This window comes from Patella vulgata, chromosome 4, assembly GCF_932274485.2.
Source record: "Patella vulgata chromosome 4, xgPatVulg1.2, whole genome shotgun sequence".
In the NCBI taxonomy this organism is placed as follows: domain Eukaryota; kingdom Metazoa; phylum Mollusca; class Gastropoda; family Patellidae; genus Patella; species Patella vulgata.
Genome location: NC_065882.2, coordinates 53288547 through 53314802, shown reverse-complemented (window position 1 = coordinate 53314802; position 26256 = coordinate 53288547). Strand labels below are relative to the sequence as shown.

Here is a 26256-nt window from a genome sequence, read left to right as displayed (position 1 = left end):
TAAATTTATTAATTATAACACACGACGAATAAGACAGAAAAAAAACATAAGAATAAATGTATGTGTATAAAATAGAATTATCGGGGTCGATCCTGGGGAGTCGAAGGGCATATAAATTTTAAATTTGGACGGCTGCAAACGCGTTTTCCAGCCCAGAAAAGAGAACTCTGAACAATGAACATGGGATGGACTGAGTGGTTGAGGGCCCACCTGCCAGGGGGTCAGAGAGGGCATTTTTTCCCTTAAGTAGCATTTTTTATACGCCCACATTGAAATGTGGTCGTATATTGTCGTCGCCCCCGTCCGTCCGTCCGTGATTGTTGTGATCTCTTTTGACGAAAATAGGGAAAATGCCACTAGGTAGGTGATTAATTTCCTGCCTTTGGAGGGTGTGTGTGTGTGTGTGTGTGGGGGGGAATAGTTAGCGCGTGCGCGTTGCATCATTAGATCTGTCATTGAGTCAACTGGCGTGGTTTCTATTCCCCGGTTGTACGTGACAAGGAGTAGGGTCGCCTTTCCAACGTCGTGGGTTTTCTCCGGGTCCTCCGATTTCCTCCCACTGCTAAAGACCCCTACGCAATGTAATGGCTGGGCCATGTTGACTGATTAAGTTAGACGCTGGCCCAGTAACCAGTTGGTTCAGGGTTCGATCCTTGTGTTGTCCGAAAACGTTCCTCCGGTAGTTTCTCCTTATCAGTGGTTCCCGATTTTACTTAAAATTCGATGTAAAAGGTATTAGAACAGTGAGAGGATGGGTTCTATGAATTTTGCCCGCATTCCGTCCATGGGTGGGTTATATTGCATGGCAACCGCTTGTTCCTATGTTTTGGCATTATCCTTTCACACTTTTCGGCGCATCATAAACACCGTTGTGTATCCGAATTCATTTTTTTTACAGAGATCCTGAAGGAGACAAGGTGCCTACGGGCTTTTCTGGCCTGTATAGTGCTCTTTAGTCTCACCAAATGCACTGGGGGAGGACCAATTCAGCTCTGTCACAGACCAACTCCTTGGACTATCAATGGAATCAACCCCATGAATAGAGCATTTGGTAGGGTGACTTTAGTTGCACTGTTACAGGCCAGTTGACCCTTTTGTCGTGTGCAAGCTGCAAGGTAAAACAAATTTATTCATTACCTCATTATTCTTGGTAAACGGTTCTTTCATATCCAGACCATGAATGGAAGAGTGATGGCCGAGAGGGGATTGTCCAGCGTCGTTTTCTCTTTTGGGTGCAGGGCCAAGGGCATGACAAGAAACCTCTAGTCATTTGGATGACATGAAATAACCTTGAACGCGAATAAAGAACTAATAACTTGAAAGGCAACTGGCAGATTCAGGCGGCCATGAGACTGTGCGTAATCAAATGACTAGGAACGACTACGGCGACTAATTCCAACTAATTACTTTGGATTTCTTTCAGCTTGCAAGTCTTAAAAGATGTTTTAGCTGCAGAAGGTAAATCAGATATAAATTTCTTAATAATAAATGGAAAGGAATCAAAAGACATAGCCCACCTTTTCCCTCGTGTGAGCATACCAATATACCAGGATACTGAGGAAAAAAATATATGGAAGAATGTGTATGGTGGAAGAAAGGATGACTTCATAATCTTTGACAGGTGAGTAGTGTAACATGGATTAGAATAGAACGGTGTTTAACGTCTGAGCAACCCAGTAATTCCACCATTTTAAGATTACTGTCCCATTATGGTAATTTTCATTTCCCGAATTCTAACTGTCCTTAGTCCTATTACCGGCACACCAATGTGTACAGAAGTACACATTGGCTTTTGCTCCCATCCGAACAACTACACCCACACAGGAAAACGGACTTGATAAATCAACACATATGGGCCCGTAACTATGTTTTAGAAATGGGACGAATGATTGGGAAAGTCGCGGGAAACCCATAAGGATAGGTAGTCCGTCCTACTACTCCTTGTTATATACAAACCCGATATCGAACCTATGAATAACCCCTGGAAACAATTCGTTACTTTTTTTTATGTAAATACAGACATTGTTTTTAACTATACAAACCATAAATTACACTTCAGGTGTGGACGACGAGTGTATCATATTCCCCTTCCATACACCGATCTGCGACTTAGGCATACCAGGAATGCTATTAATACAGTTTATTTAAGAACGCAAATTTGTGGAAGCTGTCCACAAAGCACGGATATATCAGATTTAATGATGGGTGACGCACCAGCTGTAATTGACACATTTCTAACAAGGCCACATTTACCATGTCCACCTGATGATGAGGATTTATGTAACCTGTTAATGGAGCATCATCAAAATAGAAGAACACGCCACCGTCGCAATCGAAACCAACGCCGTCGACACCGTCATCGTCGTCGCCAAATATGTTCCTGAAGAAATTTATTTGAAGGACTTATAGAAAATCCGACCCATAACTGTAAATGTCCCATTAAATTAGACGATATGTACCGACAATGTGTATGCCAGAACCCAGTAGTAAATGAAAATACCATGGAAACTGTATGGCAATGTACTTGTAAACGTCCACCACGATTTGTTAAAAACACTTGTCAATGTAAGTCATGATCAAATAATTCCCGACGACCGACCAATAACATAAAACCCTGACGACAAACATCACCTTGACAGTGTCAGTCCAGGTTTGTCAGCGAGAAAACCTGACAATGTCCCGTTGCCCTTCGTCGGCGATTTTGCCAGTGCGATTCCTCTGGGGATTGCCAATGTCGGTTCCACTCAGACATGTGCTCCTGACCTGACCAAGATTCGCCTGTAGAGACTTCTCGGCGGTGACAATGACAGGGTCAGAACGCTTGCTGACAGTGACACAACTCGGAAACGGGCCGAGTTTGACAATGACATCAGGACGGTATGCAAACCCCTTGACAGTGACCTGAAAACGGTATGTGACTGTGTCAGTCGGAAACTTGACAGTGACAAAGAGCATCTGAATTACCTTCCTGTAGAACTTAAGACATCTTTTAAAAACCAAATCTCTGGTGGCTCTACTTTATAAATATATATTGGCATTAATAATTCTCATTCTTATAAAATAACATATTATATTAATTATAGTTATACATGTAATTACATTTTGGTCAGCATCAATTAGTGCTATTATTTTGTGATATAGTTTGACTTTTGCTTGTATATGTGGCCCAGATTCTGGAAAAATCTTAGGACACATCTTCGAAATGACAATTTTAATGTTTATGATAACCAGGTTAAATTTAAGTATGGTGTCTTGATTTAAGTATGGTGTTGAAAAATCGTGAAATAAATTAGTTTTGTTTATATAGGATGTCACAAAACATTTAAATATGAGTTTGTGCAAAACTACTTTAAAAAGTAAATTTTAATTCAGTCTATTGTCTTAAGATTTTTCTAGAATTCGGGTCCAAGATTTCACTGTTTTATTAGTTCCATTTTTTTTGCACAAGGCGTTGTCAAGTATTGCCCCCAGAGATTTGAAGTCCTCTTGGTTTATATGTTATAATGAAGGTTAACAGATAAAGATGAGCAATATTCTGAGAACCAGATGCTAATAAATAAATGTTTGAGGAAATGTTTTTTGTTTGTATATTATTGAATTACATGTTATTTGAAAACAATTAATATTTTGTTATTGTCCTAGTATTATGTTATGTTTCAATAGAATGTTATCTTACCATATAGATAGTAGTCGTATGTTTTAATACCAAGTAATTGTTTTGTAGATCTGTCGTATAAATATATTTGTTTAAATGAAAACAAGCATTTCTTTGATTATTTTTATGGTTTACCTTCTGAGAAAAGCAAAAATGGGACTTTGTTCACAAACATTTGGCCCTGATGTTGATATCCAACTAGTTGTCCACTAACGGTCAATGGACATTAATAAACCCTTAGTTCAGCAGATGTATGTATCTCTGTTACCCATTCCTCAGTCCGTGCCTTTGAGTCAATAGACTGGCTAAAGAAAATGAATATATACTCTTCAAACAAAAAAAGTAGGGGATATTTAAATGCAAAATGCGATATGATAAATAGTTATGAACATTTGACATGCTTTGAGAGTATGTTCACAGATGAAGAACTTATCGCCCCAACAGAACCACTGAGCTGCACATGCGACACGCAATAGCGCCATACACGTGTGAGGAGTTCATTGTCAAATTTGACACTTCAAGGAAGTGTTGATGAAAACTGCCGCGTGCTGGTTTATCTATCCATGTTTGCTTTCCTATCGGTTTTTGCATAATTACTGTTTAACGTATCTTTGCTTTAGTGTGTTACGTTTAATTTGATCGGGAGACGTGTTCGTCAACGTCAACGGACAACACTGAAAGAATTGGCCGTGGCACTGCAAGAGGAGTGGGTCAGATTGCCTTAAATCGTGATTGGACGGTTGATTAGGAGCATGCCACGACGAATTGCTGAATGTATGAAAATTGGTGGAGCAATACTCATTATTAAGACAAAAATTAAAAACGTCCATTTTCACTTTTGACAGTGTATCTCTTTGCGAGTGAAATGGAGCCGTCAGATAAGCCAACAAGCCAACAATGAGGCTGATGTCCCCCGCCGAATCCCGAAATAAATAGATGACACTTAATTGATTGCACGTTTATCTTTTTCAAAAGGATCAACTATACACTGCTGATCTTTAGCGGGAAATGTTAATCATTGAACTCAGTCAAGACATTCACTTAATGAACAGCAACATCAAGTTTAAACATTCTACCTCAATTAAAAACGGTGTTGTTATGTTCCAAAGTCTTGGCCAATCAAATTGCTTATCGCTCCTTGGCCTCAGCAGAAAATTCTCATCAAACGTAGTCAAGGTAATGATATAATGAATCTATACTCAGAGTTTCATAGCTCTCACTTAATTATAACCAAAGTTATTGTGCCCAAAAGGACCAACCAATCAAATTACTTATATCTGCTTACCGGAAGCAGACAATTATGTTCATCATCGAACTCCATCAATGTAGTACTATATATTTCTTTCTTGTTGTGTTTGTTTCTTCGTGATCGTAACAAGACTACAGCATAAAATAGTTTCACAACGTTATTGCTAAACTGTAATGGCTTTGCAGGTTCCTCGTTCTCAATAATAATGGCTGCTAGGATTTTCTTAATGAGTTCTGATCCAAATCGCTTCTACACCCTAATTTATACCCCCTAATTTCTGCAGGGCTTCGATAACCTTGACGTTAATTTCCACCCCATATATGGAATAAACCTCTTTATTTCCCAATTCCCACAACTAAGATAGGAGAAGTTATCTTATTTTGGTATACCAACCATAGGTCAATAAACAGGCAGAATTTGATGGATATTTTGACAATGATTATGATTTAACCAAAAATTCACTGGTTTTTTTTATGTATAACTAGATATTCACGTTCATTAAGTACGTGTGATTTAACTCTATGGACAGAATGAAGTAACAATTTTGCAAAGAACCAACATTGTCTCAAGGACCAAAGTGTTACATCAAAGCATTCGCCTACGCCACATTCATTTGAACATTCTAACTCAATTAGAAGGAGAGTTATTGTGTTTCAAAGTCTCGACCAATCAGATTGCTTATCGCTCCGCTTACCCTAAGCAGAAAATGATCATTATCAAACACAGTCAAGGTATTGATGTGATGAAACGACACACCAACTTTCATAACTCTCACTTAATTAGAATTAAAGTTATCGTGTTCCAAAGCACCAGCCAATCAAATTGCTTATATCTGTTTGCCCTGAGCAGAAAATTCTCATCTTCGAACTCCATCAAGGCATTCGCCTAATAGTAATAAACACCTATACCAAGTGTGAACATTCTGCCCCAATTAGAAGGAGAGTTAATGTGTTTCAAAGACTCGACCAGTCAAATTGCTTATCGTTCTGCTTATTCTCAGCAGAAAATGATCATTATCGAACTTAGTCGGGGTATTGATTTGCTAAAACTATACACCAAGTTTCATCACTCTCACTTAATTAGAACTAAAGTTATCGTGTCCAAAAGCATCAAACAATCAAATTGCTTATATCTGCTTACCCTAAACAAAAAATGCGCATCTTCGAACTCCATCAAGGCATCGACCTAACAAACACCTACACCAAGTTTGAACATTTTAGCTCAATTAGAAGGAGAGTTATTGTGTCCAAAAAAGTGTTTCGGACAGACAGACGAACGAACCCATTTTAAATAGTCCCCTGCTTTCTATGAAATGCGGGGGGCTATTAACAATCTGGCCTAGCCTACTTAATACAACACAGACCTTTTAAAATACCAGTTACTGGCCATAAAACTTGCATATTATTCTCCTAATAGAAAATTGATGGTAAATTATTCTACAAAATGGTAAAATTATAAGTCTGAAAGTAAATATCAGAAATGGTTCCAATACAATTATCTTCTAGTCTCTTACAATGTTCACAAGAAATTCTTGACCACCAATGGCAATATGTTGCTACATTACTATGGGAGGGGCCGGGGTGTAAGAATACCTTTATAATCCAACATGAGTAACTGACGGAATTTCTCATGTTGTTACTGTTCTTCAGGCTCACTGATAAATAATGGTGTATTTTAGAGATGGCATACCCTATTCCATATTATGCAAATTTATCCGAAATATATAGTTAATGAATGCAGGTCTAATTACATGTAATCAGTCAAAGAACACAACAAAATTACTTGTAATAAAATATTTATTCAATAAGGTTCAAAAACCAAACCAAGATGTATAGAATAATTTGGACTAGAATTAAAACATGAATATTAGAGTATTACGCCAACTCATGTTAAGATGATAAAACAAATATTTATACAATGCTATGTACGTAGATATTATTATGCTTTTATTTATCCTGTGGAACAATAACAAGGCTTCCACCAAACAATATAAAAAACAACACTAATTGATTAAACACCGAATACTGTAGATTGATTATACCACAACAAGAAAGACATTTTCATGGTACTGAAGCTAAGGCGCTAAAGTGATTAACATACACCATAAGATAATATCAAAATACAATTAGGACAATAATCATTTAATGGTAGAACAAAAAATATTTGCAGTATGCACCAGTCTATCATAGTAAGTATATGTACCAGGTACGAGAGAACACATTAAGGAGCTAAACCTCTTTGATTGAAGCCAAAATAAAGTGTTGAATTGACGTGATATTTCGATTAGTAATGAGGCAAGATCTATATACTGTTAAACTTTCACTTCAAAATTTAACAAAGAAGTTGGTTTATTTACTAATTTCTGTTTCATTTTGTGGCTTAAACTGTTGACTGCAATTTATATCTCAACATCAATCCAATTTGTGCACCTAAAACTTTACAGGTAGACAAATACCTACTACCCTAAACAAATTAACACATCAAATTTAATTAATTTGATATTTTATTTTTACAATCTTGCCATTTTAAAATTTGTATTATTACTTTATAGAAAAGTGTAACAGGTCACTGAGACTAGAACACCAATATACTATGGAAACTTCCATTAAAATGGAATAAAAAATATATACAAAACAATCTTCTAATTTAGTATAAACAAGAATATGAAAAGTCAATTCATTATAGAAGATATTCATATAATAGTCATCTATATGTGGAGAAGAGACCTGACAATTATACAATGAAAATCTGCATAGAATACAATCAAATTCCACAATTATACTAACATAATATTCAGAAACAAAGCTATATGTGGAAATATAAACAGTTATTAGCCTACTGAAACTTAAACAAATGTATATCATTTGACAAATCTTGTATTTATCAATTAAGTACAGTACCTTGTCTAGTAAAAATTTGAATTTGTTTAATAACGAAAAATAAAGATATGTTACCAATTACCATGCAACAAAACATATGCCCAAGAAGATTTTTCAAAGTGCTCAACGTCAAAAACTCTGACTAATTTTAAACCTTATGTATAATCAGTTGATAACTTTAGCCTCAAGAGCATTAACAAGCAATTGTAGACCATGGACCGATATACAACCATATTTCAATGTGGGCATACATGTATGAAAAACAATTTTATTTGTTCTATAATTCATCATAAGCATGTGTACTAATTTTATTAACAGCATCTCTCACTTCATAGAATATATCTTCCACTGATTCTGCTGGTCCCCATGCATTTAAAACATGTCCATTTTCATCCACTAAATACTTCCAGAAATTCCAGTTAGGAGCAACTCTAGCACTTTCTGAAAAACAACAGAACAACTATGATTACAATTTATCAAAAAGTATTTGCTGAATATTGTATGCAAAATTAAAAGTAGATTCATAGACCAAATATATGATAAAGTGTATCAGACAGTGCCTCTTCGGATCAAACTAGACCTGTTCATCCATGGCTGTAATAATGATTTACAAATGTCACAGAAGACAAAACTTCAAGTTTGTGATTTACCAATTTTATGGAAGATGAAACTTCAAGTTTCGATATTTACAAATGTTATGGAAAATGGAACTTCAAGATCTGCGACTATATATGATGAAAACATTGGAAAATTTTTCTATTCCTTCATGTTTAAAGGAGCTAAATCGCTAATATTTGGGACCTAGAAATTGACACAAGTGGGTCGCAACTCATATAATACCGTAATATGAATGTATATAAACTGATTTACATTCAATCGTTTCCATTTTTACTCTAATTTCAAATCAGTTATGTTCCGTGAAAAAAGCCAGCAGTCTCAATCGAGTGCAAATTCCTAGCGTCTTGTTAATCCAGTCTACATAAGCCGTTTGGTTTGGTGCAATATGTCTAGCCTCGTTCCTCTAGTCTCTTGCTAGAACTGGGGCTGAAACGCATTATGGTACACGATTCGTGTACCAATGGTAAAATATTTATTTTGTCTTAAATATTGGATATCAGAAGCCCACCCTTTTCCGGTAAGATCACAGCATCAATGTTGTTTTAAATTGACAAATAATTCGTGTTTTAAATGTTGAAGATTTTGGATGATATTGAGTTAGAGACTTAGCTCCTTTAATATAAATGTCAAACCTAAGACAGGGCAATCCGATCCTAAATGATATGAATGAACATCTGGGTATTGCTCTTGAACTTGTAGCTTCAATTGGCAACTTAGTTTAAATTACTTACTTATTAGAAATTCCCATGGCTCTGCTACATTGGGTGGAAGAACATTTATTTTATCAAATAATGGAAAATTAATATGATAGTATTTTTTAGTAAAAGCTTGAATCTCTTTTCTTGTCTGCAAGCAAAAATGATATTGATTATTAATTCTGTTTTTCTTCATTAAATGTTAAATAATCAACTGAAATACATAATATATGAGCACGATTAAGCTGTAGAAAATTTGATATTTTCCAGAAAATGCAAATGACAATTAGGGACTTTAACAATATCTTTGTTTCAATTTCATATAACTATTATCACCATCTATGGGCTGATTGAATAAAAAACATACATGCCCTAGATAAATCTTCTTTGTAGTCATATACTTACTCCTGGTTCTTGTTCACCAAACTGATTACAAGGAAATGCTAATACTGAAAATTTATTATGTTGACCAAGTTTATTCTGAAGGCGAACTAAACTACGATAATGTCCATCTGTATAACCACATTCACTAGCCACATTTACAACTAAGGTCACCTGGAAGAATAAGCAATAATATTTATTGGGACAGGATAGGAGTTCTTACACAAACTTGAAGTGTACACACATAGAACCTTGCAGTTGCTTTGGCAAATTGTCAATGGCATTGAAAATGATGTAATTTTGATTATGATTGCCCCTTTGTTTCATACACAGTAATTTTTAGGGGGCCAGGAACTGGTCGCTAAACCCTACTCATCTTGTTCTTCTTCTGGGGGGAGGGGGGTAGATGGTCGAATGGTTAGCACGTGCGCGCTGTATCATAAGGCCTGTCATTGAGTCAACTGGCGTGGTTTCATGAGTCAACTGGCATGGTTTTGATTCCCCGGTTGTACATGACAAGGGGTATGGTCGCCTGTCCAATCTCTTGGGTTTTCTTCATGTCCTCCGATTTCCTCCCACTGCTAAAGACCCCTACGTGCAAGCGCATTATTGAAATAAAATTGAACCATGTTAGTCCCAAAATGACCTAGTTTGTGTCGAGTGGACGTTAAACCCCATTTCTCGCTCTCTTTTCTTCTTGCGGTGATACTCTTCGAAAAAGCCTATGGCTCTGTGAATTCAAGTCCGATCAATATGAAAATTGGCATGCTTCTTCTTTGAACAATTCTGCATCGATTTGATGAATTAGATTTTTGAATTTCATCCAACAACTTGATCAGTTCGATCATCGTACTTATTACATTTACCATATTATGGATTTGAATTAAATCAACAATTGACACAAATACATCTAGTTTAAATTAATTGGTTTGTAATGAATGATTCTGTTGATGTATTTAAATGGATGATGATGAGTTAGTTGTGTTTTACGTCCGCTTCCACCGAGGTGATATCGCAGACAATGGATGATTAACATTGTTTTTATAGACATCAGGTCCAGATGGCCTGACAGTAGTAGTTTTTAGCGCCTCTCATTCACTGATTAATGATGTGACAAAAGCTTGTAATACCAACCCCTTAAGTGATTAATATACTGAAGAGAATACAATGGATTAATACAACTGATTAATCCCTGTAATGAAGATTAACTATTTTCAACTGAAAACAACATGATGCATTAGATAATGTTGTTATAAAAGTATGTACAAATGACTGTCAACACCATTAGTGTACCATATTTATTTTTCATCCACTTCACATTCCTACCCGATTTTAGCTCCTAATTTTAGTATTTATTTTTTTAAAATCGCTACCACTCCAGCACTGAATTGTGAAAAATTGTTGAATTTCCAAAAGATACATGTTGAAGGTATAGTTTTGAAACATATAAAAGTTTTCATCTCATTCAATTTTTTTGTGATTTAAGAATTAAGTAGGCCTAGATTCAGATTAATTTAATAATTTAATTGGCTTGTACGACTAAACTGTGAACTATATAGATCGAATTTCTCTTTTTTTTTATGTATTGTAAGCTATAACTTCAAAGTACCGGTAAGTTTATTATCTAAACTAAAGTAAATGAAATGTTTAAATATTAGGATTTTAAAACTCATGCAATTGACCCTCCTCTTTTTTTATTTAATAATATCAATACATTCGATGAGTAAACTAATAAATATCATTTAATGTACCATTCCTCGGTATGTATCTAAAGATACATTATCGCCTTCGATATCAATAACATCAAAATCATAAAAATCGTTATAATCGTTATGAAAGTCATCAGCTTTGTGAAAACTGTCTGCTACGTGGACTTCTTCGATCGTTTCCACTGGTAATTCATCTTCTAAGAATACTGGATCACTGTCAAGGGATAAAACAGATTTCAGACATATCAGATAAACACAAAGCACCTGCCAACTAATTAATAGGTTAAAGCTCATTATGGCTATAATAACAAAAGTCTTAATTATCACTATAAGTCGTGTTAACTTTTACAACAACACAGGGCACATGCTGTTCAGTTTACTTCTCGCTAAATCACGCACATTACCGTATCATTTGTTTTGACGAGAGGTAAAATTCAACCAATCAACGGTGAAGCTGGCCGTTGATTGGCCAATCAACTAGCGGGACACACAAATCGTATATTACAAGTCCAGAAACAGAAGACTTGCACAAACTTGTTGAAAAGGTTTATAAAAAGATACAACGAGCTAGTAATTATTGTAAAATAAGTGTAAAAAGTAAAGTGAGTATCGCCGGTAATATAGAGGCGTTATCGGAGGCGGTTATATTTCTGAGACTCAATATTTTTGGGTAGATTGATCCAGATTTTACTATTTTTTTTATCAACATAGATCTACATATAAGTCATACAACACGTCACTTAGCCTAGTGTTTAGTCTTACACAGTCACAGTCCGATTCTGAACAGACAACCTAATCTCAGAACTTCAATTTGTTGCAGATGAAGCATAGTTAAAGGGATAATAACACTCTTGCTGGCTTGAAAACTCCAGAAAATAAATAATATCTCTATCTAAGTACTAGATGTTTAAGTGTCCTACCTGTTGTGTAAATTACCCATTACATCCTATTTTAGTTGTCCAGAGGGTTCGAAAATATTTTTAAATCGAAGTTTCATTTGAAAAGGTTTACGTTAGACGTTTCAAACCATTATGTTGAATTTTTCAAAAACTTTAAATAAGGTGTGTTAAGATGAAATTTGTATCATCAATATTCTAAATAGTACAATTTGTTGACCAGAATAAAGATTGGGACATATTATTCAGTTACAACAAGAGTGGTATTGAGCCTTTAAAGGAGCTAAATCGCTAATATTTGAGACCTAGAAATTTACCCAAAATGGGTAGCAACGCATAATGTAATCTGATTGTATCTGATTTACATTCAATTGTTTCCGTTTTGACTCTAGGCCTAATTTCAAATCAGTTAATGTTCAGCGAAATACGTCAGGAGTCTCAACTCTCAACCGAATAGCAATTTCTAGCGTCGTCAATGCATGCTCTCCCGATAAGATATGGCGTCACCGTTTGACATCAGTTGTGGAATATGTCTAGCCTCGTTCTTTCTGGTCACTTGTTACAAATGACGCTGAAACGCACTATTTATGGTAGGCCTACACGATTCGTGTACCAATGGTAAAATGTTTATTTTGTCTTAAATATTGGATATCAGAAGCCTACTTTTTCCTGGTAAGATCACAACAACAATGTTGATTTGAATTGACAAATAATTCATATTTTCAACGTGTAAGACTTTGGATGATACTGAGTTAGAGACTTAGATTCTTTAAAGGAGATAAATCTCTAGTCTTTGGCAACTAGAAATGGTCGCAACATTGTAGCCTATGGCTATGGCTTAGTTACTTTAGTAACGAATTATAAATAACTACCGCCACTACCAGAACCTAATACCTACTACTACTAGTACTACAACTATTTTTAATTATTCCAGGTCTATAGTAGTTATGGCTCAGTTTACTCTAGAAAATGAGTTGAATAGTGTATTAAGAATGGATGCTCCTTTGACACGAGCGGCTCCAATGGGTTATCAAAGGAAAGCATTAAATGATTCAGAATGTAATGCTTCTTTAAATATAAGTTTGAAAACGCCAAAGAAGAATGCTAATAAATCATTTAGCGGATCCAAAACTCCTTCCAGTTCTGCATCAGGATCGTCAAAAAAGACTCCAAAATCAGGAGGTAAACTTACTGTTTAATAATTACATTACTTTAATTAAGTTTGTTAGGTTTCCTTCAAGGCAATTAGAACTAGAAGGCCAAGGGTGTCTCTGGTTGGTCATCACTAACCCATATTGCCTTGTTTGTTATATTACATATTTTATCATCAATTGCTTGATAATAACCAGAGAAACCTAGTTGGAATGTTGTAAAGTAATTGTATTCCATAGAATTGTGAACTGTGCATTCTAGTTCAATTACTAAATGCCATTGAAACAATTTAAGCTTATGGTGTTGGAGACTGGTTTATGCTGTTTTCTATTGTCATTGTCAGTAGTGCTTAAGCAGTGGACACATTAGCCGAATCAATCGGCGCCAAATTTTATTCGGCCGAATGGGTGGACACACTAGCCGAATGCTTCGCCCGATTCAACCTGCCGAGTGCATCACCTTTCACGTCACATGATTAAACATGGCAGCGTCTATGTCTTCACTCTATCACGTGACTTCTCGATATGAGTGGCGATTGGCTAATGAATTCTATATTCGGCCGAATGCTAAGCGGACACACCAGGCGAATTAAGTATTCGGACGAATATATCAAACCTGTTTGATTCGGGCGAATCATTCGGCCGAATGACAGTGGACACACTAGGCGAATTTCGACGCCGAACGATTTGGCCGAATCATTCGGCTAGTGTGTCCACCGCTTTAGACCAGTGTACCATAGTTTATTAGATATGTACGGTAGCACATTTTCAGTTCCAAACAATGTCAATGTAAAAAAAATTATGTTTTGTTTTTAAATAGGGAAACTTGGCACACCTGGCAACCGAACCAGAACTCCAGGAGGAGATAGGTTTATTCCTAATCGTAGTACTTCACAGTTTAATCTTGGACATTATAAACATATGATGGAGCAAAAAGGACCAGATGAAAGTGAAGCATTATTGAGTCCATCAGAGAAGGAATACAAACGAGTCATGAATGAGAATTTAAATGGTGATTTAATGAGCAGTAAAATACTTTCCTTCAAAGCCAAAGCACCTTCAGCACCAGAAAGTAAGTTCACAACATACTGGTCTGGTACTACTGTATTTGTATGAAAGTTGGGTAGGAGGATACATTTGAAATAATAGGGCTTCACTGCTGAAACATCTCAACTTAAATTTTATGCTGTTGGAACCTATGCAATGACAGAAGACCTGTTTCAGTAGTGGACCACAGTGTGTTCCACGGAATGCCATATGAATACAGATTTATTATATTTCTAGAACCCGCAATCAAGCAAGATAAAAGCACATAAAATTTGCATACATGTACATGTAAATTGTCTTTCTAATAAAGAACTGTGATTTAGAATTGCAGATTGTGGAAGGAGGGATTTTGAACAATGGTTACAGTTAAAGGGTAGGATTGCCAACCAAGTGATGGCAGGTTTTAGACTCCGAATTGTGCTTAGAAAGACTATCAAGTTCTTATGTCATTAAATAAGACACTTGGACTTTATATTGACCTGTATTCTTGTTTTCCCAGCTGTAAATGGGTACTGGTCTGGTAGAATGGTTTATGAAATGACAAAAAGAATAGCACTTCTTGGGCAGCATTGGCTCAGTGAATAAGACGTCTGCTCGCTAACCTGGATGTCCCGTTTTCAACCTTGGTGTAGGCAGAGAAAGATCATCTGGATTTTTCGGTGTGTTTCCCCGTTGTGAGTGGTGCAGGAGAGAGGGCCTGCAAGAGACAACATACCATACTTGTTCGATGGGACGAAAAATTGAGGTCCTGTGTATGCATTGGCGTGCACATAAAAGATTTTCCTCATACTCATAGCAAACCTTATGGCATCCTGTCTTCATTTCGTTTTATATTTCAGTGTGAAGTAAACAAATTGATTTGATTTTTGATATAGATTATCATTGTGTCATTTGTTTATCAATTAGCGTAAATTAATATTTTTGTTTGATTTATTTACAGGTTTTAACAGTAACCTTCGTGTTTTGTATAGTTCATCCAAAACCGCTTCCACTAGTAAGAAAGCAATGCGTCAAGTACCCCAGGTACCAGAAAGAATATTGGATGCACCAGACATAATGGATGATTACTGTAAGTACATGTAATATAAACTATTATCAAAATGTATGTGTGAAGCATTTTGCTTTTGGTCGGGAAGCTGCTGTGACTTAGTAAAGTGCTGGTTCGCTAATGGGGGTCCCAGGTTAGATCCCAGTGTTGGCTGAGAGAGTTCCTTTGGAGTTTCTGCTGTTATTTCTTCTTGTCAGTGACCAGTAAATGAGCACTTGACAGTTTGTATTCAAAATAACAGACTGTAACGCTGCTGTCAGGCAAAAATTTCCCTCATACCACACTGCATGGCGTATGCCCAAGTCTTCATTAGCCCGGATTGAGTAGAAAAGTAGGATGTTAAGCACCATTTCTTATGAAGGATTTCCTGCTTATTATCCTGCCGCACGAAGTTAGGGAGGGATATTGAAATGGAGTCTGTCTGTCTGTCCGTCCCAATTTAGTTTTCGGAGCATATCTCATAAACTGCTCAAGATATCTTTTTGAAACTTTGTACACACATTAACCTTTTACAGCAGTTGTGCCTTTTGTTATTTAGGAATTTCTGTGATTTATATTTTTTGTGCTTCCATGGAAACAAATTTGGCTTAGTTTTTGGTGTAAAATTTTGTTTCAAGAGCATACATGTATCTCATCATAAACCCTTCAAGATATCTTTTTGAAACTTTTTATACACACATCATCAACAACCTATTACAGTAGTTGTGCCTTTTGCTATTTAGGAATTTCTGAGATTTATATTTTTTGTGTTTCCATGGAAACAAATTTGACACATCAACCTATTACATTAGTTGTGCCTTTTGCTATTTAGGAACTGGGATTTATATTTTTGTGTTTCCAGAGCATATCTCATAAACAATTCAAGATATCTTTATGAAACTTTGTATAAACATCAACCTATTATAGTACTTGTGCCTTTTGCTAATTTGAAAGTTCTCGGAAACAATTCAAGATATGTTTTTGAAACTTTGCACACACATCAACCTATTACAGTAGTTGTGCCTTTTGCTATTTAGGAATTGGATTTATATTTTTTTTGTGATTTCATGGAAACAAATTTTTGGGGTACAATTTTGTTTCTGGCGCATGTCTCACAAACCATTAAAGATGTCTTCATGAAACTTTGTACAAACATCAACCTGTGATAGAAGTTGTGCTATTAGCTAATTAGAAATTTCTCGGATTCAATAATTTTTGTGTTTCCATGGAAACAAATTTCTCTGTTGAATGATTTTTGAATTTTTACTACACATTTGACTTAGTTTTTGCTATATAATTATTATTATTCTAGAGCATATCTCAGAAACTGTTCAAGATACCTTTATAACACTTTCAGTTTCACATTCATCTACCTATTATTTTCTTTTCTGATGACTGTCCTTCCATCCTGATTTCGTTTCATTATCTGTTCAAGAAATTATTTTGAAACTTTGTACAAACATTAATCTATTTAGTATTATAGTATTTTATTTTCTGATGTACTATATAAGCTTATTGTTTAACATACAGCAGCTGATTGAGGTAGGCAAAGGTTGTTGTGTAAATATTACAGGGAGTAGCATCCCTGCCTTGCCCAGCTACTGTGATAGTGTATGAATCTTCTGACTAGTTTTTTTTCCTTATGCCTTCCAAACAAGTGCAAGATTGCGGTATGGTGACTGATAACTAGTCATCTTGTTGTTATTCAGATAATTACCCTTGAAATTAACATTGTAGAAATTAAGTCTGTTCTGTTAAAACATTATAAATAGTTTATTTGGTTTTATTAAACAATAGAAAACTTGTCTACCTGTAGTTTTTCCGTAGGCAACTCTTCAGATTCATAACAATTTACAATAATTGTAAATTCACATTATTCCTCAAAGTCAAATGACATTTAGCTTTTAATTGTTATATATTTTCTGTCTTTTATTACAGATTTAAACCTTTTAGACTGGTCTGTAACCAATAATTTAGCTGTATGCCTGGGTGGTGCCGTATATTTATGGAATGGTACAACCGGTACTATAACACAACTAATGGGTATGGATAATGATGATGAATATATTGGTGCTGTGTCTTGGGTTAAAGAAGGAAATTATTTGGCTGTTGGAACGAGTACTGGAGAAGTTCAGGTATAAATTGATTATCAGATCATGTAAAGTTTAACAGTTGAATGTACAAAATGATACATGCATAGTTTCCATTGTCTGAATAGTGAATACTCAGCTCAGTATTGCTAGCCATGTCTTTTACTTCAAATTTGGATTATTTAAACATACATTATGCAAGAGCTAAATCTGTCTATTGCAGGTCTTTCTTTAGGCCTGAAATGTTATCTAAATTATTAATTAGACATTAATTAACTTATCCAGACCATAATCAACTCTAGATGGCATCGCTAGCCTGTGATCTTAAGTGGATTGTGAGCCGATTTACTGCATAACTTTCCTTCTCGATTAAACGATTATATAGATAATCGAGACTATGCTGTTTATTGTACTGACTTTAGCAATGATTACCGAGGCTAGGCAGAAATTTTATTCGCTTAGTTTTCGGTTCATAGTGGATCAAGTTGAATGAAATTTTCAGCAAATTGCCTTTACGTTATCTAGTTTTTAACTATTATAGTGAGAACTGTCAACTCGTTATCGAATCTCCCATAATGTATCTTTAAGCTTTCATATATTTCATATGAAAGCTTATTGTTTCTGTTACATGTAAGATTATTATTATTATTATATTTTTTTTTTGTGTGTGTGTTTTCTACAAATCGGATTTCTCAGAATCTAACCATAGGATCTTTTTTAAACTTTGACCTACCCTCCCCAAAATGGGTCGCTGTGATTTCGTCCAGGAAGTTGAGACCAACTTGACAACTTCTTTAATATTTGCACGATTTCATGAATTTTGGAATGTAAGGAGATCTTACTGACAGGATTTGAACAATGTCATTAGAAATTATATAAGTGCATGGGGACTGCACCACACAAAATTTACACAAAAACAAATACACGGATAAGACATCATACACAGAAAAACACAGACTAACACAATTAAAAAAAATTATCTCCCCTTGGAGAAATTAATGATGAGATTTTTCAAAAAAATCGACAAAAAGCAGGTCAGATTGCCTTGAAATCACAAAATATGAAGTCTGTCGATCAAACTAGAAGTGCCACCATCTTGAAACGTGCAAAATCCCTAAGGCTTTTGTGATATTTTACTTACAGACATGGGAGTTACATTTTCTGAATCCTTGAAGGAATACCTAAAAAACGTTTAGAGAAGAATTATGATTTCGATCAACTGATGGTGGCCATTTTGAATTGAATCTAAAAAAAAGTTAAATTCCACGTTAACAGGAGTGAAAATAAACAGAAAAGTCTGTATTTTGGAGTATTCGTCTCCTATTTCCAAAATGAAAACATTCCTGGGCAGCCTGTATCAGGGTCAAATTTTTGGTATTTCAATATTTTGAATTTCGCCTTTGATCTTTTTCATGCCGACAAAGCTGTTTACAGGACAATTTAATCCCATAATTTTTTAAAATTTACAAATTTTACCCATATAACGGTATTCGAATAGCTGAGGTCAGTCTGTTTCGAAAAATAAAAGTTCCATTCTACTTTAATTTTTCGATACTTTCCCCGCCATTTTTGAGTTCATTTTCTGATCCATCCCGTTTTAAACGGCTTGGTCCATTTTTTCTGCAAATTAGAGCAAATTCCCTTTATTTTTCAGATAATTTTTTTACCCGGGCAAAATGTTGCTCGCTATATTTAGATTTATAACTTCGCGAGTTTTTGACCGATTTTTTAATAATTATTTTTTTCTTTAGATAACCGTGACAGGAAGTGACTGTGAATATGAAAGCTTTTATACATGTATATGCCTGGCAGATCTAGTTTTAATTATTATTATTATGTGCACTAATCTGTACATGTTGTTGGATTCTATTATTATTATATACATGGTGGAAGTCCAGTATGTAGCCATGTCACCCATGTATAAAAATGGGGTTATGGAAAAGAGTCTAGTTTTACGGTATATAATTTGAGCAATGGTGATGGGTCTCATGCAATTTCTGTCAAAACCTATACTCTTAGCCTTAGCCATGCAATCAAGTTTTGACAATGTGGAAAAGTAAAATTGCATAAGATATGTTACCAGATAGATGAAATGCAAAGTGACAAGATATATTCTGGTTTATATTTCCAAAGAAAACTAAAATGAAAAATGATTGATTTCAAGAAATCGGACCATTGTTTACAACATAAAAATGTAATAACTACAGAATATGTTTGCTTCAGTTGTGGGATGTGGTGGAACAGAAAAGATTAAGAAATATGGCTGGTCACTCAGCACGTGTTAGTTCACTTTCCTGGAATTCATTTATTCTTAGCAGGTATGATTGTTCAAATTTTCTAAATAAATGTAAGCTAATATTTAAATTACAATGCAAAACGTTTGTAAAAGTAGGGGACATCTAATCTATAATGATCAGATATTAAAATTTTTGAAAATGCTTGTCATTTATGGAAAACTTAACCATATTCATTGCTCACTCTGGGTTCCATTTTTTTCCCGCCAATTCTTCATTTCAATTTATTAACCATATATTCTTTCTGCCAAAACTTTTATTACATTTTGTGGATGCTCTAGAGGCTAAAGTTAATATCCGATTGATTTTAAATTTATACATAGTGTTTAAGGCCATGAGACGAAGAAGCCTAATGACTTTCAGCGATTACTGATAATTACTGCCAGTGTTATGGCCCTTGATCACTTTGAAAAATCTCGTGGATGCTCTTAGAGGCTAAAGTTAATATCTGATTGACTGTAAATTTATACACAATGTTTAAGATCATGAGATAAAGAAGCCTATTGATTTTCAACAATACCCGATAATAACTGCCAGAGTTATGGCCCTTGATCAATTTGAAATATCTTGTGGACGCTCTAAAGGCTAAAGTTAATATCCGATTGACTTTAGATTTATACATGAGAGTATCATCTGTAGCCTTGGATCATTTTGGTGGTGGCATACTAAAATAATCTGACATTCTTCCATTATTATTATTGGACGAAGGCTGTTAAAATTTTCACTAACGACCCAAGTCATGATACGATTTGATATTTTTATTTGATAACTGAATTTCGAAAACACCAAGAATATTTATGCATTTATAAATTGTAACAGCAAACCTGGCTTTATTTATTAATAGTACCGTACAATAAGAAAAGATCATACAGAAAGCATAAACACAAACAAATCAAAGGCCATTTTAATTATAGAAACCATCAAAAAAGCCACCGATTCGTATTTGAGGACAAATAATTTAAATCTTTTGTCTTTTAATTAGTTTATTACTACTCTTACTGTAAATACCTATTAACACTAATCAGAGATTAATTAATAATAGACAAAAGATAGCCATATTATCGATACCTCATTGATTAATAACTGACTCAGCCAAGCCAAAATAAACTGTAATGGACTGATAATCAAAGCTTTGAGGCAAAATAGAAATTATCGACATACAGAAAAAAGTTATCGTCAAAAATTTCACTAGATTGAGTATTTTATTAACAAAATTATATTTTTAACGCAATTGGCGGAAATGGCAATTGTGAGCGTTGACCATATTCATTGTAGAATTGGCTCAGTTTTAACCAGTGTATACAATATACAATATATATATAAGCTTATACTTGACATGTATGACTTCAACGTCCTTATTTATAGCAATGATCATTTTTGGTTGTTTTTTTTGGTTAACGCAGTGGCTCAAGAAGTGGTAACATTCATCATCATGATGTGCGAGTTCCTCAACATCATGTAGCAACTTTAGCTGGTCATAGTCAAGAAGTGTGTGGGTTACGCTGGTCACCAGATGGCAAGTTTCTAGCTAGTGGTGGTAATGATAATATATTAAATATCTGGTCGGCACAGTTTAATAATTTACCAGAAGATAATCAACCATTACATGTATTTTCCCAACATCAAGCTGCTGTTAAGGTAAGATGAACTTTTTATCCGCCCACATTTTCATGTGGACATATTATGCCATTGACGCTGTTTGTTCGTCCGGAAGTCCACAATTTGTTGTGTGTATTCTACAGGTCACAATTTTTATCCGATTTCGACGAAACTTAAAATATAGGTCTATCTCCCAAAGATCTTGGTTCCTTTCGATATTGGCATATATCGGACGATAACTTCATGGGTTATGGCCCCTGATTGTACGAAAAATCACATTTTTAGCTTGTGGACACTCAAGAAATCACAATTTTCATCTGAGTTTGATGAAACTTGAAATGCATGTTTATAACCCAAAGATCTTGGTTCCTTTCTATATTTGCGCATATCGGATCGTAACTTCCTGAATTATGGCCCCTGATTGTACAAAAAATTGTGAAAATAAGACTAAAACTGCCGGACATAATGGCCGCCCCTCGAACGCAAATAGTGTAAAAATATGGTATATCAAGGTTGTGGATCCTCTAGAGGTCATAACTTTGATGAAACATGAAATGCATGTTTTACCCAAAGATCTTAGTTCCTTTCGATATTTGTGCATATCGGATCGTAACTTCCTGAATTATGGCCCCTGATTGTACGAAATATCGTGTTTTTAGCTTGTCGTCCCTCTAGATGTCACAATTATTGAAAAAACGTTTGAATATTTCACCATTACACCCTAATGACGGCTGAGGTAGAATTTCGTAAAAATCAGACCAAAACTGCCGGACAAAATGGCCACCCCTCATACGCAAATAGTGTAAATATATGGTATATCAAGGTTTTGATGAAACTTGAAATATATCTTTATAACCCAAAGATCTTGGTTCCTGTCGGTATTCGTGCATATTGGATCGTAATTTCATGAATTATGACCCTTGATTTTACGAAAAGTCACTTTTTGTTTAGCTTGTTCTCTATTCATCTCTTGCAAAATGTTGGCGTATCCTGCCTGGCAGGCGCTGGTTTTTATTTTTACGGAAATTATATAAGCTTACACATTCTTTTATGAATAAGATTTAATCAGAAAATGTTAAATAAATTCTGTATTTAATAAAGTTAACAGGATTTTTCATAAAGAAATTATTAGCTTAGGTCATTCACAATTTATCAGATTATTTCATGATGCAAATTTCTGACACTGAATATATGAGTAACTCATGACTAAAACTGTTTTATAGGCATTATCATGGTGTCCATGGCAACCTGGTATCTTAGCAAGTGGAGGAGGTACTGCAGATAGACAGATATGTTTCTGGAATTGTAATACAGGAACACATCTTAGTAGTGTAGATGCCAAATCACAGGTAGGTGTACTTTTATATTAGAATTTAAGTACCTTACAGAATCAATGAAATGTACCTAGAATATTATATTGTCATCTTGTTATTCTATGCAAGTCACAAGGCTGATGAAAGGGGAGTATTGCTATCCAAGTGAAGAATTTATGAGACACATTTTTTCCAGAGTAGTTTTTCATGCAGATTCTGAAATGTTATCAGGTGTTTGGAGGGGATATAGATCAGTAAAACATTCATTTCTAGCAATACATTTCTAAATCAATGTATAAGATTCCTTTGATAACTGTTTGGTTGTGGAGATTATTTAGGGGATCCAATGCATTTGGTTTGAAATATAAAATTGTATTTTTTTCAACTCCCCAGCCGTATATGGAAAACAATTACTGATTAAATTTTTAAAAAATATAAGCTTATTTATATAAAATTGGTTTAAAGACCTGACGTTGAAATTTTTTTTTATCTCTGACATTAATCATTAAAGATATAGATGGATAGTTGACATACCCAATTAAAATATTGACTATCTGGTGCACCCTTATACTTTTAATATATTTTTTGTCTGTGTTTTAGGTGTGTTCCTTATTATGGTCTAAAGAACATAAAGAATTAATCTCCAGTCATGGCTTTGCTCAAAATCAATTAACAATATGGAAATATCCATCCATGACAAAAGTTGCGGATCTCACAGGTAATAATCTTTGACAAGCATGGGTAATTGTCATTTGCATATTCAATATTCCATGGATTTAACCAAGCTAAAATGTACTCAAATTGATTATTTAACATTTACTTTTTTTTAAAAAAAATGGAAGAAAAATTATCAAGGTAGATAGTCTCTTGGCTTGGATTAATCAGATAAAAAAGTGGTCCATCAATGGATTTTGATTTTTAGCAGGTTTATATGGTCTGCAGAGGATGCTGAATGTTGGGAAATGTTCAATTCATCACATCACTGTAAATATTAAATGAAATTGATCAAATTTTGGACAGATATTCCTTTTAGGGATTCAACTTTCACAGTATTTTAGTTTGCAAAAGATTCTGAATCCCTCAAATGCCAATAGGGGGGGATGTGACAGGGGGTTGGGTCGCCTGTCCAACCTTGTGGGTTTTCTCCTGGTCCTCTGGTTTCCTCCAACTGCTAAAGACCCCTACGCACAAGCGAATTATTGAAATAAAATGGAACCATGTTAGTCCCAAAATCATATTAGTCCCAAAATGACCCAGTTGTGTCTAGTAGATGGTAAACTCCATTTCTCTCTCTCAAATGACAATAGGTGGATATGATTGCTGTTTCCATGCATAAGAAAGAATAATTTATCCATGAAAATCTGCCAATTAGTGACTGAAGTAGAATGATTTTGAGAATGTGTATAAATATTCAGTTCAGTGAAAAAAAAAAGTGGATTGAGGCAAATATTCAGTTCAATGAAAAAAGTGGATTTAGGAAAATATTTATAGATTAAAGGGAGATAATCCAGGTATTCGTTAACATGAAAAAAAAAAATCACTTTGTTAATATCTATTTTACAGGTCACACAGCTCGTGTTTTACACATGGCTATGTCGCCAGATGGCACAACAGTTGTTTCTGCTGGTGCAGACGAAACATTACGACTCTGGAAGTGCTTTGAAGTAGATGACCAAAAGAAAAAAGTTCAAAAATCTGTGAACAAAGACAGTTCCACATCATTCAGACGAGCAATGATTAGATGAAATATGGAAGTTTATCATGTAAAGTGCAATAGAATATAACTTTTGTTTAGACTCATTGAATAAAGACTGTATGACTGACAGGGTTACAGATGTATACAAAGTTTCTAATAAGATTAGAATTGGATCTAAGATTAGTGGAAATTAAATCATTGGTTTGTTGTTATGTGTGTATGAGATATTAGTTACTAATACTTAGCCGATTTATGTTATGTATTATTATTTGTCAATTTTATCGTATATTTAGGTTGTTATGTTATGAATAGTAATAGCAATTTGATGTCTTTGTGTAACAATGTACCATTAGGTTATTGGTAATTTCTCATTTATATGAATAACTTTTTTCATCTATTTAAACACATATTTTAACAACTAATAAATTATGAAAACTAGAAAGTGTATTGTAAATGTATAATTATTTAATGTTTTGTAATCCTACATTTATGTACATATAGGCCTACCTGTTTACAAGTGTAATTAATAAAAGATCAGGCAAAAAACAACTTTTCAATTCCTTCTGTGCAACAGAGTAAAATATTCCGATGATGATTGGGTTTAAAATTTCAAGTAATATAGATTAAAAATATTGCCTTTATTTTCCAAACCCCTAGACTGGGTGAGTTGAGGATGAACTATTTATTTATGGAAATCATGTTTGTATTATAAGTGCTATTGATATGTCTGTTATCAATTAATGATTTAAACAGTTTCTGTTACATCAAATAAATGAAAAATATTGATTTATTTAACTAATGTATTTTGTTCTAAATAGTCTAGTCGCAAAACCCCAAATTTCGAGTGAACCTGGAAATTGTATACAAAGTTTTTTTTTATGATTGATTTTAGTAGTCTAGGGTGGCCTCTTGCAGAATATGCCACCATTTCAAATAATACCCAGTAACTCCCATAGAATTTAGTCAAGGGTAATAATTTTGGTGTCAAACCATATGTTTTGGGGGTCAAGGAATACACTGAAATCATTGATTAAGTTGTGGGGTGAGTAGATGATAGTAAAATCCAGGCAATATGACCCTTAAACTTGTCAGCGGCGGTTGGGGTCGATTATTTTTCCAAACCAAACTATATCTAGAGACAACTATATAAATGAAATGAGGTTTAACGTCCAACGGTTCTGCTCCTATACTGGGCTAATGAAGACGGGCATACGCCATATAGTGTGCTATGAGGGAAATTTTGCCTGGGCAGCAGCACCATGGCCTACTCTTATATCGAATTCCAATTGCCAAGGGATGTTTTACGTGCACGCCAATGTATACACAGACAGGACCTTGGTTTTTCATCTCATCCAAATGAATAGACAACTGTCCTTGTCAGGCCCTACATCCTGCACCACTGACAAGGGGAAACCATGCCGGAAAATCCTCATGTACTTTCTTGGCCAATGCCGGGATCAATCGTTCGACCTCAAGGTTAGCGAGCCAGTGTCTTGCCCACTCGGCCACCCGAATTATTGAAATAAATTGAACCATATCTTAGTCCCAATATGACCTAGTTTGTGTTGAGTGGCCGTTAAACCGCATTTCTCTCTCTCTCTCTCTCCATGGCTCAATACCACTCTTGTTGTAACTGAATAATATGTCCCAATCTTTATTCTGGTCAACAAATTGTACTATTTTACAATATTCCAATTAATTGATGACACAAATTTTATCTTAACACACCTAATTTAAAAAATTGGAAAAATTCAACTAAATGATTTGAAAAGCCTAATGTAAACCTTTTCAAATGTGACTTGGTTTTAAAAATATTTTCAAACCCTCTGGACAAGTAAAAAAGGATGTAATGGATAATTTACACAACAGGTAGGACACTAACACATCTAGTACTTAGAATAAGGCTAATATTTATTTACTGGAGCTGTCAAGCCAGCAAGAGTGTTATTGTCCCTTT

General features: G+C 34.7%; 3 protein-coding genes across 4 annotated transcripts; 2 read left to right on the top strand and 1 right to left on the bottom strand.

The window, feature by feature from the left end:
- Window positions 1-350: 350 nt before the first annotated feature.
- Window positions 351-3761, top strand: LOC126817936 (selenoprotein P-like). The gene is made up of 4 exons (XM_050545109.1): window positions 351-360; window positions 899-1115; window positions 1424-1621; window positions 2060-3761. The coding sequence occupies exons 1-4, from the start codon at window positions 351-353 to the stop codon at window positions 2382-2384; spliced, it is 750 nt and encodes a 249-aa protein (XP_050401066.1). The 3' UTR covers window positions 2385-3761.
- Window positions 3762-6682: 2921 nt separating this feature from the next.
- LOC126817702 (glutathione peroxidase 7) lies at window positions 6683-11574 on the bottom strand. Its single transcript, XM_050544825.2, has 4 exons — window positions 11229-11574; window positions 9502-9651; window positions 9133-9247; window positions 6683-8224 (listed from the first exon to the last, which is right to left on the bottom strand). Exons 1-4 carry the CDS (start codon window positions 11478-11480, stop codon window positions 8061-8063), a joined length of 681 nt encoding a protein of 226 aa, XP_050400782.1. The 5' UTR covers window positions 11481-11574; the 3' UTR covers window positions 6683-8060.
- Window positions 11575-11674: 100 nt separating this feature from the next.
- Window positions 11675-25094, top strand: LOC126817691 (cell division cycle protein 20 homolog). 2 transcript variants are annotated; one of them, XM_050544805.2, is made up of 10 exons: window positions 11675-11788; window positions 13017-13264; window positions 14054-14305; window positions 15221-15349; window positions 17246-17442; window positions 19621-19715; window positions 21095-21329; window positions 22514-22639; window positions 23204-23321; window positions 24167-25094. In XM_050544805.2, the coding sequence occupies exons 2-10, from the start codon at window positions 13030-13032 to the stop codon at window positions 24346-24348; spliced, it is 1569 nt and encodes a 522-aa protein (XP_050400762.1). In that variant the 5' UTR covers window positions 11675-11788; window positions 13017-13029; the 3' UTR covers window positions 24349-25094. The 2 variants fall into 2 exon arrangements, with proteins under 2 accessions (XP_050400762.1, XP_050400761.1); XM_050544804.2 differs by having other exon boundaries at window positions 11756-11856.
- Window positions 25095-26256: the final 1162 nt, after the last annotated feature.

Excerpts from the sequence above, each read along its gene's own strand:
- LOC126817702 (XM_050544825.2), bottom strand. The coding sequence starts at position 11,480 with ATGAGCTTTAACCTATTAATTAGTTGGCAGGTGCTTTGTGTTTATCTG. Across the intron at positions 9,652-11,228 it reads TAGATACATACCGAGGAATG|GTGACCTTAGTTGTAAATGT; the intron begins GTACATTAAATG and ends TTATTCTTCCAG. Across the intron at positions 9,248-9,501 it reads TTGGTGAACAAGAACCAGGA|ACAAGAAAAGAGATTCAAGC; the intron begins GTAAGTATATGA and ends TTTTGCTTGCAG.
- LOC126817691 (XM_050544805.2), top strand. The coding sequence starts at position 13,030 with ATGGCTCAGTTTACTCTAGAAAATGAGTTGAATAGTGTATTAAGAATG. Across the intron at positions 21,330-22,513 it reads AACATCAAGCTGCTGTTAAG|GCATTATCATGGTGTCCATG; the intron begins GTAAGATGAACT and ends ACTGTTTTATAG. Across the intron at positions 23,322-24,166 it reads AAAAGTTGCGGATCTCACAG|GTCACACAGCTCGTGTTTTA; the intron begins GTAATAATCTTT and ends TCTATTTTACAG.